This window comes from Saccoglossus kowalevskii, chromosome 1 (genome assembly GCF_978046115.1).
Source record: "Saccoglossus kowalevskii chromosome 1, keSacKowa6.1, whole genome shotgun sequence".
Lineage (NCBI taxonomy): Eukaryota > Metazoa > Hemichordata > Enteropneusta > Harrimaniidae > Saccoglossus > Saccoglossus kowalevskii.
Genome location: NC_140641.1, coordinates 32,816,257 through 32,833,895, shown reverse-complemented (window position 1 = coordinate 32,833,895; position 17,639 = coordinate 32,816,257). Strand labels below are relative to the sequence as shown.

Sequence of the window (17,639 nt, the reverse complement as noted above, 5' to 3'; positions counted from 1 at the left end):
ATACTAGCACTATGGTATACAATCCCTGTATATATCCTCCACATAACATACAAGCACCACGGTATACAATCCCTGTATATTTCTCCCACACACTATACTAGCACCATGGTATACAATCCCTGTATATATCCTCTACATAACATACTAGCACTATGGTATACAATCCCTGTATATTTCCTCCACACACTATACTAGCACCATGGTATACAATCCCTGTATATTTCTCCCATACACCATACTAGCATCATGGTATACAATCCCTGTATATTTCCTCCACATAACATACTAGCACCATGGTATACAATCCCTGTATATTTCTCCCACACACTATACTAGCACCACGGTATACAATCCCTGTATATTTCTCCCACACACTATACTAGCACCATGGTATACAATCCCTGTATATTTCTCCCATACACCATACAGGCACTATGGTATACAATCCCTGTATATATCCTCCACATAACATACTAGCACCATGGTATTCAATCCCTGTATATTTCTCCCACACACTATACTAGCGCAATCATGGTATACAATCCCTGTATATTTCCCACACACACCATAATAGCACTATGGTATACAATCCCTGTATATTTCCCTCACACACCATACTAGCACAATCATGGTATACAATCTCTGTATATTTACCCCACACACCATACTAGCACTATGGTATACAATCCCTGTATATTTCCCACACACACCATACTAGCACCATCATGGTATACAATCCCTGTATATTTCCCACACACACCATACTAGCACTATGGTATACAAACCCTGTATATTTCTCCCACACACTGTACTAGCACCATGGTATACAATCCCTGTATATTTCTCCCATACACCATACTAGCACCATGGTATACAATCCCTGTATATTTCTCTCACACACTGTACTAGCACCATGGTATACAATCCCTGTATATTTCTCCCATACACCATACTAGCACCATGGTATACAATCCCTGTGTATTTCTCCCATACACCATACTAGCACCATGGTTTACAATCCCTGTATATTTCTCTCACACACCATACTAGTACCATGGTATACAATCCCTGTATACTTCTCCCACACACCATACTAGCACCATGGTATACAATCCCTGTATATTTCTCCCACACACCATACTAGCACCATGGTATACAATCTCTGTATATTTCTCCCACACACCATACAGGCACCATGGTATACAATCCCTGTATATTTCTCTCACACACTATACTAGCACTATGGTATACAATCCCTGTATATTTCCCTCACACACCATACTAGCACCATGGTATACAATCCTTGTGCATTTCCCCCACACACCATACGAGCACTATGGTATACAATCCCTGTATATTTCCCCCACACACCATACGAGCACTATGGTATACAATCCCTGTATATTTCCCCCACACACCATACTAGCACTATGGTATACAATCCCTGTATATTTCCCCCACACACCATACTAGCACCATGGTATACAATCCCTGTATATTTCTCCCATACACCATATTAGCACCATGGTATACAATCCCTGTATATTTCTCCCACACACTATACTAGCACCATGGTATCCAATCCCTGTATATTTCTCCCATACACTATACTAGCACTATGGTATACAATCCCTGTATATTTCCCCCACACACCATACCAGCACCATGGTATACAATCCCTGTATATTTCCTCCACATAACACACTAGCACCATGGTATACAATCCCTGTATATTTCTCCCACACACTATACTAGCACCATGGTATACAATCCCTGTATATTTCCCCCACACACCATATTAGCACCATGGTATACAATCCCTGTATATTTCTCCCATACACCATACTAGCATCATAGTATACAATCCCTGTATATTTCCTCCACATAACATACTAGCACCATGGTATACAATCCCTGTATATTTCTCCCACACACTATACTAGCACTATGGTATACAATCCCTGTATATTTCCCCCACACACCATATTAGCACCATGGTATACAATCCCTGTATATTTCTCCCATACACCATACTAGCATCATGGTATACAATCCCTGTATATTTCTCCCACACACTATACTAGCACCATGGTATACAATCCCTGTATATTTCTCCCACATAACATACTAGCACCATGGTATACAATCCCTGTATATTTCCCCCACACACCATACTAGTACCATGGTATACAATCCCTGTATATTTCTCCCACACACTGTACTAGCACCATGGTATACAATCCCTGTATATTTCTCCCATACACCATATTAGCACCATGGTATACAATCCCTGTATATTTCTCCCACACACTATACTAGCACCATGGTATACAATCCCTGTATATATCCTCCACATAACATACTAGCACCATGGTATACAATCCCTGTATATTTCCCCCACACACCATACTAGCACCATGGTATACAATCCCTGTATATTTCTCCCACACACTATACTAGCACCATGGTATACAATCCCTGTATATATCCTCCACATAACATACTAGCACCACGGTATACAATCCCTGTATATTTCTCCCACACACTATACTAGCACCATGGTATACAATCCCTGTATATATCCTCTACATAACATACTAGCACTATGGTATACAATCCCTGTATATTTCCTCCACACACTATACTAGCACCATGGTATACAATCCCTGTATATTTCTCCCATACACCATACTAGCATCATGGTATACAATCCCTGTATATTTCCTCCACATAACATACTAGCACCATGGTATACAATCCCTGTATATTTCTCCCACACACTATACTAGCACCACGGTATACAATCCCTGTATATTTCTCCCACACACTATACTAGCACCATGGTATACAATCCCTGTATATTTCTCCCATACACCATACAGGCACTATGGTATACAATCCCTGTATATATCCTCCACATAACATAGTAGCACCATGGTATTCAATCCCTGTATATTTCTCCCACACACTATACTAGCGCAATCATGGTATACAATCCCTGTATATTTCCCACACACACCATAATAGCACTATGGTATACAATCCCTGTATATTTCCCTCACACACCATACTAGCACAATCATGGTATACAATCTCTGTATATTTACCCCACACACCATACTAGCACTATGGTATACAATCCCTGTATATTTCCCACACACACCATACTAGCACCATCATGGTATACAATCCCTGTATATTTCCCACACACACCATACTAGCACTATGGTATACAAACCCTGTATATTTCTCCCACACACTGTACTAGCACCATGGTATACAATCCCTGTATATTTCTCCCATACACCATACTAGCACCATGGTATACAATCCCTGTATATTTCTCTCACACACTGTACTAGCACCATGGTATACAATCCCTGTATATTTCTCCCATACACCATACTAGCACCATGGTATACAATCCCTGTGTATTTCTCCCATACACCATACTAGCACCATGGTTTACAATCCCTGTATATTTCTCTCACACACCATACTAGTACCATGGTATACAATCCCTGTATACTTCTCCCACACACCATACTAGCACCATGGTATACAATCCCTGTATATTTCTCCCACACACCATACTAGCACCATGGTATACAATCTCTGTATATTTCTCCCACACACCATACAGGCACCATGGTATACAATCCCTGTATTTTTCTCTCACACACTATACTAGCACTATGGTATACAATCCCTGTATATTTCCCTCACACACCATACTAGCACCATGGTATACAATCCTTGTGCATTTCCCCCACACACCATACGAGCACTATGGTATACAATCCCTGTATATTTCCCCCACACACCATACGAGCACTATGGTATACAATCCCTGTATATTTCCCCCACACACCATACTAGCACTATGGTATACAATCCCTGTATATTTCCCCCACACACCATACTAGCACCATGGTATACAATCCCTGTATATTTCTCCCATACATCATACTAGCACCATGATATGCAATCCCTGTATAGTTCATCCACATAACATACTAGCACCATGGTATCCAATCCCTGTATATTTCTCCCATACACTATACTAGCACTATGGTATACAATCCCTGTATATTTCCCCCACACACCATACCAGCACCATGGTATACAATCCCTGTATATTTCCTCCACATAACACACTAGCACCATGGTATACAATCCCTGTATATTTCTCCCACACACTATACTAGCACTGTGGTATACAATCCCTGTATATTTCCCCCACACACCATATTAGCACCATGGTATACAATCCCTGTATATTTCTCCCATACACCATACTAGCATCATGGTATACAATCCCTGTATATTTCCTCCACATAACATACTAGCACCATGGTATACAATCCCTGTATATTTCTCCCACACACTATACTAGCACTATGGTATACAATCCCTGTATATTTCCCCCACACACCATATTAGCACCATGGTATACAATCCCTGTATATTTCTCCCATACACCATACTAGCATCATGGTATACAATCCCTGTATATTTCTCCCACACACTATACTAGCACCATGGTATACAATCCCTGTATATTTCTCCCACACACTGTACTAGCACCATGGTATACAATCCCTGTATATTTCTCCCACACACCATAGCACCATGGTATACAATCCCTGTATATATCCTCCACATAACATACTAGCACCATGGTATTCAATCCCTGTATATTTCTCCCACACACTATACTAGCACTATGGTATACAATCCCTGTATATTTCCCCCACACACCATACTAGCACCATGGTATACAATCCCTGTATATTTCTCCCATACACCATACTAGCATCATGGTATACAATCCCTGTATATTTCTCCCACACACCATACTAGCACCATGGGATACAATCCCTGTATATTTCTCCCACACACCATACAAGCACCATGGTATACAATCCAAGTATATTTCTCCCACACACCATACTAGCACTATGGTATACAATCCCTGTATATTTCCCACACGCACCATACTAGCACTATGGTATAAAATCCCTGTATATTTCTCCCACACACCATACTAGTATCATGGTATATAATCCCTGTATATTTCCCCCACACACCATACTAGCACTATGGTATACAATCCCTGTATATTTCCCCCACACACCATACTAACACTATGGTATACAATCCCTGTATATTTCCCACACACACCATACTAGCACCATGGTATACAATCCCTGTATATTTCTCCCACCCACCATACTAGCACCATGGTATACAATCCCTGTATATTTCCCACACACACCAAACTAGCACTATGGTATACAATCCCTGTATATTTCCCACACACACCATACTAGCACCATTGTATACAATCCCTGTATATTTCCCACACACACCATACTAGCACCATGGTATACAATCCCTGTATATTTTCCACACACACCATACTAGCACTATGGTATACAATCCCTGTATATTTCTCCCACACACTATACTAGCACCATGGTATACAATCCCTGTATATTTCTCCTATACAGCATACTAGCACCATGGTATACAATCCCTGTATATTTTTCCCGCACAACATACTCGCACCATGGTATACAATCCCTGTACATTTCTCCCACACACTATACTAGCACCATGGTTTACAATCCCTGTATATTTCCCCCACACAACGTACTAGCACTATGGTATACAATCCCTGTATATTTCTCCCACACACTATACTAGCATCGTGGTATACAATCCCTGTATATTTCCCCCACACAACGTACTAACACTATGGTATACAATCCCTGTATATTTCTCCCACACACCATACTAGCACCATGGTATACAATCGCTGTATATTTCCCCCACACACCATACTAGCACCATAGTATACAATCCCTGTATATTTCTCCTAGACACCATACTAGCACCATGGTATACAATCCCTGTATATTTCTCCCACACACCATACTCGCACTATGGTATACAATCCCTGTATATTTCTCCCACACACCATACTAGCACCATGGTATACAATCCCTGTATATTTCTCCCACACACCATACTAGCACCATGGTATACAATCCCTGTATATTTCCCACACACACCATACTAGCACTATGGTATACAATCCCTGTATATTTCCCACACACACCATACTAGCACCATGGTATACAATCCCTGTATATTTCCCACACACACCATACTAGCACCATGGTATACAATCCCTGTATATTTCCCACACACACCATACTAGCACTATGGTATGCAATCCCTGTATATTTCCCACACACACCATACTAGCGCTATGGTATACAATCCCTCTATATTTACCCCACACACCATACTAGCACTATGGTATACAATCCCTGTATATTTCCCACACACACCATACTAGCACCATCATGGTATACAATCCCTGTATATTTCCCACACACACCATACTAGCACTATGGTATACAATCCCTGTATATTTCCCACACACACACTATATTATCACCATGGTATACAATCCCTGTATATTTCCCCCCACACACCATACTAGCACCATGGTATACAATCTCTGTATATTTCCCACACACACCATACTAGCACCGTGGTAAAAACTACTACTCAAGAAATGTATAAAACAAAAGCTACTAGATGTTTATTTACTAAGCGGAAGGCAGTACTGGACATGGAAGTGCATGGAATGGGTTCTTTATAGAAAAAAAAAGATAGATACAAAAATAAAACTATAATTATTAGAAATGAAACAAGTTATATTCTTTCCCAAGTTCATAAAATACTGATTTAAATGCACGTGCACGATAGGACTATACGAAATATATTTACGAACAAATGAATAACAATAATACGAATATTTAATAAAAATGTTATTTCACTCATTTGTGACATCTGTCCAACCCCTCCCCCATGATAGACCAAACTGTTATTTACTATACAGTAACTATAATATATGTATACCTGTCTAAATACCAGTCCATAAAAATGAATACTGATTAAAATCCAAGACATTCGATCTTTCGATGATGGAACGTTAAAAAGTTACATATAAAATTGATTAACAACCAATGTAACAGTGTTCATAACGTATTTTAAGTTATTAATTGTTTAGTTCTTTTTGCATCAAAGCGGACCGAATGTAAATTATAAGTAAATGCTTCAGCTGCAGCAAACATGCGAGGTTTTTCAATATTCTTGATAAATGTTATAAAATTAACCCTGAACAATATATGTCCGTGTGCAGGGGCGCGTTCGCATCAAAACCATAGTTACTTATAACCATAGTTACTTAGATGCATATCCCATAATATAATGCTTTGAAGACGTCATTTGTAAAAGTGTGCCCTCTAAGGAGAATCACTGTATACGTTCCTGATACACACAGTTAAACTACTTGACCATTTGTACACATACATACTGATGACGTAATTATATCGACATGGCATATGAAGAGAGCTGCTATTAACAGGAAGGTCGGCAAATAAGAGTTGGAACCGTTGAATGCGATATCGTTGTTGGAGTCACTGTGATTAATCCATTTGACACAGCTGCGTGATTCGGGGGTTCCGGCGCACAGCAGGAAACGAAGTGCACTGAAACAAAGGTTGTCATTGATAGCATTAGGGGTGGGACAGTAATAATTCAATAGTGTGTGGAAAGATTCCAGTGTCGTTTAGATTTCAACTAATTATTTCTTCTGTTTTAACTAGTTTTATGTTTATTTTGTCGTTGAAGAAGTGTATTATGATGAAATTGTTTTTGCGTATCTGTTAATCGACTTAATTAGCGAATTGCTGTCACGGTGTTATGTCTGGCACCGTTTAGGCCATGTGAAGTTTTGGACGGAACTTGGCTCAGTGATTTGGAACTAATTACGAGATAACCGTCGCTATTCAGACTACTATTTCTGACAGTTGGTATTCGTAGTTATTAATGTAGTGAACGATTAATCAACAGATATGACGTGTTCAGTACTTAGTGTGATTAGTTGAACGTGTGAGTCTTAATACTGTTTTGTAATTCGTTAGAGTTTTGAAAATGAATAAAGTTGTTTTAGTTGGTCTTGGGGAGTACCCGAGGACAGAGGCACTCTTGAAAAGTCCTGGAGAGTCTTGGGGCGAGTCTTGGTTCAGTCTTGGACAGAGTCTTGAGTCAGCCTTGCGATAGTCTTGGGGACTTATAGAGTGCTCTACTGACCGACTAAGACGAGAGTTGAAACGTATTTCGTTGTGTGTGTCTTATTTGACTCTAAAGTATAAGTGACTTACCCGATCCCGTACCTCAAGGGGACGCGATAGAGAGACGAGACGAGATCCCCCCCCCCTGGCACGTGTGGAGAACCCAGAGAAATTTCCCGTGATAGTATGAAAAAGTGTTAATCTGCTGTTGCATTAGTTAAAACACTCGGGCACCACACGGTTCCGAGAAAATCAGGACAATAACTACTTACTTAGGGTCATCTGTGCAGGTATACCTAAAACCGTACTGGGTTATAATCTCCTTCAAGTCTAAAATTGACCCCGTATCACAGGTTTCCCTGAAAAAAAGGAGACATATGTAGAAATTACACAAATTTTGACAACAGCCGTCAGTGTTTTCAAAAAGATACTTTTGGTTTTGACTTCGCATAACTTCATAGCCAGACCTTTCGCGAAAACAAGCGTGACGAACCATCCGATTTTGTGCAACTTGTATTGTACTCACGACCATGACACGTATACTTACGTAGCCGGGGTATCCAAGCTATGTATAACTACTATATTGATCATCGTGACTTGACCTTGGTCCAGGTTTGGGAGTTCATATTTGGCAAAATAACTGTAAATTATGATAAAAATTCTTTTAAAACTGGACTCATACTATGCAGTGATTATGAAATGTACTGTTAAATGCCAGACTAAATGCATGCCTAGAAATGTAGTACATATGTGTATGTCACCAGTGACAACAATAATGTATGTCTGTTCACGGAGTTGAGGTTTGTATGCGTGACGTAGTAGACGTTACACCACTACGATGTGAAAAGTGTTATACCAAATATATATTCATAATTGAAGAATATATCAAAGTGAATGGAAATTAATATAGAAAATATACATCGAAACTGATAGAACCAGATAAAACAGTTAGAAACACAATGTGCAGAGTCGGTAATATCGAAATACTCGACGTCAGACGTTCGTGTCGGTCGCATGTCGTTGATAGAGGTTGATCTCCACACAGAGAGTGTTTTCTCCCAGCATGCTTCACGTACTTTAAGTTGTCATCTTAGAGGATACTGGTATCCAACGAGTGGTTGTGTGCTATTGGATTTACTAAACGAGTGAAACGATGTTTAATATTATCCGAGGAACATATGTATTCGTTTTACGATAATTATAATAATAATAGTAACATACCTATCATTTTTGAATGCACCTTCGGGCCTGGAACCATTCAATAAAGTGAACACTTCGCCTTTAGCTTGACGGGCAAACTGAAATACAATAAAAATGTACGATTTATTTATAGTAATAGCGGGAAGTGATTATACAATTAAAACTTCAAAATGTAGTTCAGAGGTGAATTCAAATAAATAGTATACATGATTAACGACAAACCCACCGCAGTTGATGCAACTCCCCAAAAAGCTTCTTCCGCTGAACGATAGCACCTTTCATTGCATGACATGTAGTTGATGCCTGGATCGTCTGTCTGACCACACCAGATCAATTGTTGTGCCACGTAACCCGTCAATGTGTCTTCTAATGTAGTCAGCCTTTGACTCAGTGCGCTATACGCATGTGCAGCAAAATAGGTACCCGACCAGAACATAGTCTAAAGGGGGAAATCAAGCATTGTATACTAGTATATGTTATATTAACCTCCATGCGTCAGTGTTTTAGACATGGCATGACTTGTAAAAGTATTGTGTTGATGGCTAGGCAACGCTAGTTTGACCTATATTTAGTCACGTGCCAATACAATAAAGTACATAATAACATCAATTCCTGATACTAACGGGTTTCTGTACAAAGTATGTTACGCAATCCATGACCGTAAAATCTCTACTTGGTTTAATAAAACCATCGGAAAGCCATCGGATTCTGAGAAAGTTCGACCAATACGTGAAGAGCACACATCGTATGTTGTTAGGCCCATTCGTGTTGCTTGTTTGGAGTTGAAACACTCTGCAACTTTGTGAACCTATCTTCCTCTAATCAATCCCAATTACAATGTAATATGCATACCTTATCGACGCCAACGTCATGCATGGCAGCTTCAGCGAAATCTTTGTACAAGTCACCAGTCACGTTACACGGATCACGATATGCAAAACCACTACGGAATAATTGCCATAGTTCTGAGCAATTTTTCACGTCACTGTAAAATACACCAAAGTTACTGGTCGTGAATTTCAATTTAGTATGAAAGTAAATTGTTTTATTTTCGAATACTAGTTATTCCAAGTGTCATTGTCTTGATATGGCTATTGGAATGAACTGATAATCAGAAATGTACACGATAGAAATATAGGTGACTCATTAAAGGGCGGCAGTCGTCGCGCCGCGTTCTGTTCGATATGGGACTCATAGCGACGTATACAACGCGTATAAAATACATTGTTTATTTACATGAAATTCGAACACGCGCTGCGCGACGACCACCGCGCTTTAATAGAAAGTAGTAAGAGTTTGAACATCAATATGTTATGATATCAAACCCCATCCATAGTGCATTCATAGGAATATAAAGAAATACAGCACTACAACCCTCACGCCGCGGTGTATTCGATAAGGGTTCCAGGCGACATATGCAACGCGCGTAAAACGTTATTTGCTTTCACAAAATTTTAACGCCTGCTGCTGCATGATGACGACTAAGACGAACGTTAACGATGACCAATATAACTACGAGCTTGTGCAACCCCTCATGTAACCAATATAACCACGACTTAGGACCATGTGCCACAACACGTAACCAATACAACTGTCATGAATTAGTTTTTGCGTATCGGTTGGTCGACTTAATTAGCTGATTACGAGCGAATTGCTGTGTTATGTCTGTCATCGTTTAGGCCTATTTGAAGTTTTGGACGGAACTTGGCTCAGTGATTTGGAAATAATTACCAGATAACCGTCGCTATTCTGACAGTTGGTTTCCATATTTATTAATGTAGTGAACGATTAATCAAAAGATATGACGTATTCAGTGCTTAGTGTGATTGGCTTTATGATTGAAGGTTACGCCCTAGAGTCTTTTTACTGTTTTGTAATTGGTTAGAGTTTTGAAAATGAATAAATAGAGTTTGAGTTGGTCTTTAAGAGTACTCCACGACAGACGCAGTCTAGAGCAGTCCTGAAGAGATATAGAGACGAGTCGAGAGTCGAGTCCAGTCCGAGAGAGTCCTGGGCAGTCGAGAGTGCAGTCCTGGAGAGCCTTGGGGCGAGTGTTGACGCAGTCTAAAAGGGTCTTGGGTCAGCCTTGCGATAGTCTTGGGGATTTTTCCCCAGGGCGCTGTGTCTTATAGAGTGCTCGATTGACCGACTAAGACGAGAGCTGAAACGTATTTCGTTGTGTGTGTCTTAGTTGACTGTAAAGTATAAGTAACTTTCCCGATCCCATACCTCAAGGGGACGAGATATAGAGACGAGACGAGATTCCCCCTGACACGTGTGGAGAACCCAGAGGGAGAGGATTTCCCCCCTGGTACAACCACTAGCTGTGTGCCACAACTCACGTAAGCAATTGCCACCCCTCACCAGATGCATTTCTCCCACACGTAACCAATATAACTATGAGCTGTGTGCCACGCTCACTTAACCAATACCGCCACACCCACACGCAACCAATACCGCCAGGAGTCGTGTCAGCCTCGAGCTCACGTATCCAATATAACCACTAGCTATGTGCCAGCCTCACGTATCCAATATAACCACTAGCTGTGTGCCAGCCTTAGTTATCCAACACATGTATAAGCAGGCTGGTTGTGTGCCAGCCTCACGTATCCAATATAACCACTGGTTGTGTGCCAGCCTCACGTATCCAATATAACCACTAGCTGTGTGCCAGCCTCACGTATTGAATATAACCACTAGCTATGTGCCAGCCTCACGTATCGAATATAACCACTAGCTATGTGCCAGCCTCAGTTATCCAATACATGTATAACCACTGGCTGTGTGCCAGCCTCACGTAACCAATATAACCACTGGTTGTGTGACAGCCTCACGTATCGAATATAACCACTAGCTGTGTACCATTCTCAATTATCCAATATAGCCACTGGTTGTGTGCCAGCCTCACGTATCGAATATAACCACTAGCTGTGTACCATCCTCAATTATCCAATATAACCACTGGTTGTGTGCCAGCCTCACGTATCCAATATAACCACTAGCTGTTTACCATTCTCAATTATCCGATATAACCACTGGTTGTGTGCCAGCCTCACGTATCGAATATAACCACTAGCTATGTGCCATCCTCAATTATCCGATATAAACACTGGTTGTGTGCCAGCCTCACATATATAATATTAAACCACTAGGTATGTGTCAGCCTCACGTATCCAATACATGTATAACCACGAGCTGTGTGCCAGCCTCACGTATCCAATATAACCACGAGCTGTGTGCCAGCCTCAATTATCCAATACATGTATAACCACTGGTTGTGTGCAAGCCTCACGCACAGTCAGCTGGCGCACACGTGATAATAAAATAAATACGATATTTACTATATGAGAGCCGCCATCTTGAATGACGCATAAAACTAAATATTAAAGAGACAAGTTGTGAAACGCGTTTTTTAGATTCTTACAAATCAGGACAAAAATACCAATCTTTCACAAAAATACGGTACGTCGGGGTTATATTGAGCCAACCGATAACAAAATTCGGCCGAATTCGTCGTTTTTGTGTAGAAAAATCCCTTGCATACGAACACCTAATTACACGAAGAACCTAGAACACTTTCCTGGGGTATTTAAAACCAAAAATTGGCATTCCAGCCCAGCAGCCAATCAGCGACGGCCTAACGCTTAGATTACAAGTTCGGTTTCAAATACCCCAGCTTAGTGTTCTAGGTTCTTCGTGTAATTAGCTGTTCGTATGCAAGGTATTTTTCCACACTAAAACGACGAATTAGGCCGAATTTTGTTATCGGTTGGCTTAATATAACCCCAACGGACCGTATTTTTGTGAAAGATTGTTATTTTGACCTAATTTGTAGGAATCTGAAAAACGCGTTTCACAACTTGTCTCTTATTTAGTTTTATGCGTCATTCAAGATGGCGGCTCCCAAATAGTAAATATCGTATTTATTCTATTATCACGTGCGCGCCAGCTGACTGTGGTGCCAGCCTTCGTGTAACCAATAACCATGAGTCGTGTGCCTCTTGTTTACGTAAGCATTATAACAACGAACTGTGTCTTACTGATCTGCGTAACCAATATAGTCATAATCTCGTGAAACTGATTCACGTTACCACCGTCCCGTGTTGAGGGACGGTGACGTTACCAATACAGCCTTAAGCTGTTCCCTGATTCACGTAACTAATGCACCCTCGAGCTGTGCCGTCCCTAGGCCTGGTTTACGTAACCAACAGGTCACGAGGTGTGTGCCACTGATTCACGTACCTAATGTACCCACGAGCTGTGCCGCCCCTGGTTTACGTAACAAGTCACGAGGTGTGTGCCACTGATTCACGTAACTAATGTACCCACGAGCTGTGCCGCCCCTAGTTTACGTAACCAACAAGTCACGAGGTGTGTGCCACTGATTCACGTAACTAATGTACCCACAAGCTGTGCCGCCCCTGGTTTACGTAACCATCAAGTCACGAGGTGTGTGCCACTGATTCACGTAACTAATGTACCCACGAGTTGTGTGTCACTGATTCACGTAACTAATGTACCCACAAGCTGTGCCGCCCCTGGTTTACGTAACAAGTCACGAGGTGTGTGTCACTGATTCACGTAACTAATGTACCCACGAGCTGTGCCGCCCCTGGTTTACGTAACAAGTCACGAGTTGTGTGTCACTGATTCACGTAACTAATGTACCCACGAGCTGTGCTGCCCCTGGTTTACGTAACAAGTCACGAGGTGTGTGCCACTGATTCACGTAACTAATGTACCCACGAGCTGTGCCGCCCCTGGTTTACGTAACAAGTCACGAGGTGTGTGCCACTGATTCACGTAACTAATGTACCCGCGAGCTGTACCGCCCCTGGTTTACGTAACAAGTCACGAGGTGTGTGCCACTGATTCACGTAACTAATGTACCCACGAGCTGTGCCGCCCCTAGTTTACGTAACTAACAAGTCATGAGGTGTGTGCCACTGATTCACGTAACTAATGTACCCACGAGCTGTGCCGCCCCTGGTTTACGTAACCATCAAGTCACGAGGTGTGTGCCACTGATTCACGTAACTAATGTACCCACGAGTTGTGTGTCACTGATTCACGTAACTAATGTACCCACGAGCTGTGCCGCCCCTGGTTTACGTAACAAGTTACGAGGTGTGTGTCACTGATTCACGTAACTAATGTACCCACGAGCTGTGCTGCCCCTGGTTTACGTAACAAGTCACGTGGTGTGTGCCACTGATTCACGTAACTAATGTACCCACGAGCTGTACCGCCCCTGGTTTACGTAACAAGTCACGAGGTGTGTGCCACTGATTCACGTAACCAATGTGCCCACGAGCTGTGCCGCCCCTGGTTTACGTAGCCAACAAGTCACGAGGTGTGTGCCACTGATTCACGTAACCAATGTACCCACGAGCTGTGTCGCCCCTGGTTTACGTAGCCAACAAGTCACGAGGTGTGTGCCACTGATTCACGTAACTAATGTACCCACGAGCTGTGCCGCCCCTGGTTTACGTAGCCAACAAGTCACGAGGTGTGTGCCACTGATTCACGTAACCAATGTACCCACGAGCTGTGTCGCCCCTGGTTTACGTAGCCAACAAGTCACGAGGTGTGTGCCACTGATTCACGTAACTAATGTACCCACGAGCTGTGCCGCCCCTAGTTTACGTAACCAACAAGTCACGAGGTGTGTGCCACTGATTCACGTAACTAATGTACCCACAAGCTGTGCCGCCCCTGGTTTACGTAACCATCAAGTCACGAGGTGTGTGCCACTGATTCACGTAACTAATGTACCCACGAGTTGTGTGTCACTGATTCACGTAACTAATGTACCCACAAGCTGTGCCGCCCCTGGTTTACGTAACAAGTCACGAGGTGTGTGTCACTGATTCACGTAACTAATGTACCCACGAGCTGTGCCGCCCCTGGTTTACGTAACAAGTCACGAGTTGTGTGTCACTGATTCACGTAACTAATGTACCCACGAGCTGTGCTGCCCCTGGTTTACGTAACAAGTCACGAGGTGTGTGCCACTGATTCACGTAACTAATGTACCCACGAGCTGTGCCGCCCCTGGTTTACGTAACAAGTCACGAGGTGTGTGCCACTGATTCACGTAACTAATGTACCCGCGAGCTGTACCGCCCCTGGTTTACGTAACAAGTCACGAGGTGTGTGCCACTGATTCACGTAACTAATGTACCCACGAGCTGTGCCGCCCCTAGTTTACGTAACTAACAAGTCATGAGGTGTGTGCCACTGATTCACGTAACTAATGTACCCACGAGCTGTGCCGCCCCTGGTTTACGTAACCATCAAGTCACGAGGTGTGTGCCACTGATTCACGTAACTAATGTACCCACGAGTTGTGTGTCACTGATTCACGTAACTAATGTACCCACGAGCTGTGCCGCCCCTGGTTTACGTAACAAGTCACGAGGTGTGTGTCACTGATTCACGTAACTAATGTACCCACGAGCTGTGCTGCCCCTGGTTTACGTAACAAGTCACGTGGTGTGTGCCACTGATTCACGTAACTAATGTACCCACGAGCTGTACCGCCCCTGGTTTACGTAACAAGTCACGAGGTGTGTGCCACTGATTCACGTAACCAATGTGCCCACGAGCTGTGCCGCCCCTGGTTTACGTAGCCAACAAGTCACGAGGTGTGTGCCACTGATTCACGTAACCAATGTACCCACGAGCTGTGTCGCCCCTGGTTTACGTAGCCAACAAGTCACGAGGTGTGTGCCACTGATTCACGTAACTAATGTACCCACGAGCTGTACCGCCCCTGGTTTACGTAACCAACAAGTCACACGGTGTGTGCCACTAATTCATGTAACTAATGTACCCTCGAGCTCTGTCGCCCCTGGTTTACGTAACCAACAAGTCACGAGGTGCGTGCCACTGATTCACGTAACCAATGTACCCACGAGCTGTGCCGCCCCTGGTTTACGTAACCAACAATTCACGAGGTGTGTGCCACTGATTCACGTAACTAATGTACCCTCGAGTTGTGCCGCCCCTGGTTTACGTAACCAACAAGTCACGAGGTGTGTGCCACTGATTCACGTAACCAATGTACCCACGAGCTGTACCGCCCCTGGTTTACGTAACTAATGTACCCACGAGTTGTGTGTCACTGATTCACTAGCTAATGTACCCACGAGCTGTGCCGCCCCTGGTTTACGTAACCAACAAGTCACGAGGTGTGTGCCACTGATTCACTAACTAATGTACCCACGAGCTGTGCCGCCCCTGGTTTACGTAACCAACAAGTCACGAGGTGTGTGCCACTGATTCACGTAACCAATGTACCCACGAGCTGTGTACCATCTCACGTCCAGAAAAATGTAAGCGATCACACAAAACACACAAAACATCTAAGCAAAGTGGTACATTGATATTAGTATTCATTCTCAGTTTCTCGGAAATTTGTAATAGCAGCTTTCGGTTTCAGAAACGAAGTCAAAAGTCCTTGAGATGTTTGAACAGGCTTCACTAAGATAAAAACATTACTGTCTGGCAAACCAAGAAAACAGCTTTAAAAGATATGGTCACTGAGACATTTCTAGAACCTACCGAACCATGCATGATTCGTCGTTGTACACATATTGGTAGTCCCAGCATCTACCCACGAATATCTCTTCAATATATGGTGTTGTACCGTAACTCTGACAGCCATGTGTATCAATCCTTCGGGACATTGCATCAGGCGAATTATAACGTTGCGGAAGCGAAAGTCGCGGAAGTGCATATGTATCACGATGACAATGAATTAGTGACACCATCGAAATTAACACAAATCCAGTGACAACAACGAATACACTATATCTGTGAATTATATAACCCATGGTTCTGGTCTTCCTTCTAAGTTCTGACGTCAATTTTGCTATGTTAATTAGTAACTTGGTAACTCGTGACATGCGCGGACTGGGGACATAAACACCTAGACAGGTGACCCGTCACAACAGACCCGTCAGGCAGTTCAAATACTTGACTGAGTTTCCAGCATTTACTTCCGCGTTGCTGTTACTGCATGAAAGAATGTGTCAATTAAACCATAACTTACAAACTTGTTGTAAACAAATCAGTGCTGTAAATGTGTATGGAAACTGCGAACGTTGCGGCCCAACAACAATGTACAGTGACCCTGATCGGGGTCATCTACAAGGAACACATTAGTCATTGTGACGTGCGGTCACATGTTTAAAGGACAACAGTCGTCGTGCCGCGTCCTGTTCGATATGGGACTGACAGCGACGTATACAACGCATGTAAAATACATTCAATTGTTTATTT

The 17,639-nt window shown here is 42.5% G+C and overlaps 1 protein-coding gene across 1 annotated transcript; it reads right to left on the bottom strand.

The window, feature by feature from the left end:
• Positions 1–6,590: 6,590 nt before the first annotated feature.
• On the bottom strand, positions 6,591–17,322 carry LOC100370260 (ADP-ribosyl cyclase/cyclic ADP-ribose hydrolase-like). Its single transcript, XM_085500905.1, has 7 exons — positions 16,920–17,322; positions 10,206–10,338; positions 9,580–9,792; positions 9,375–9,451; positions 8,701–8,793; positions 8,426–8,512; positions 6,591–7,568 (listed from the first exon to the last, which is right to left on the bottom strand). Exons 1-7 carry the CDS (start codon positions 17,261–17,263, stop codon positions 7,361–7,363), a joined length of 1,155 nt encoding a protein of 384 aa, XP_085357031.1. The 5' UTR covers positions 17,264–17,322; the 3' UTR covers positions 6,591–7,360.
• Positions 17,323–17,639: the final 317 nt, after the last annotated feature.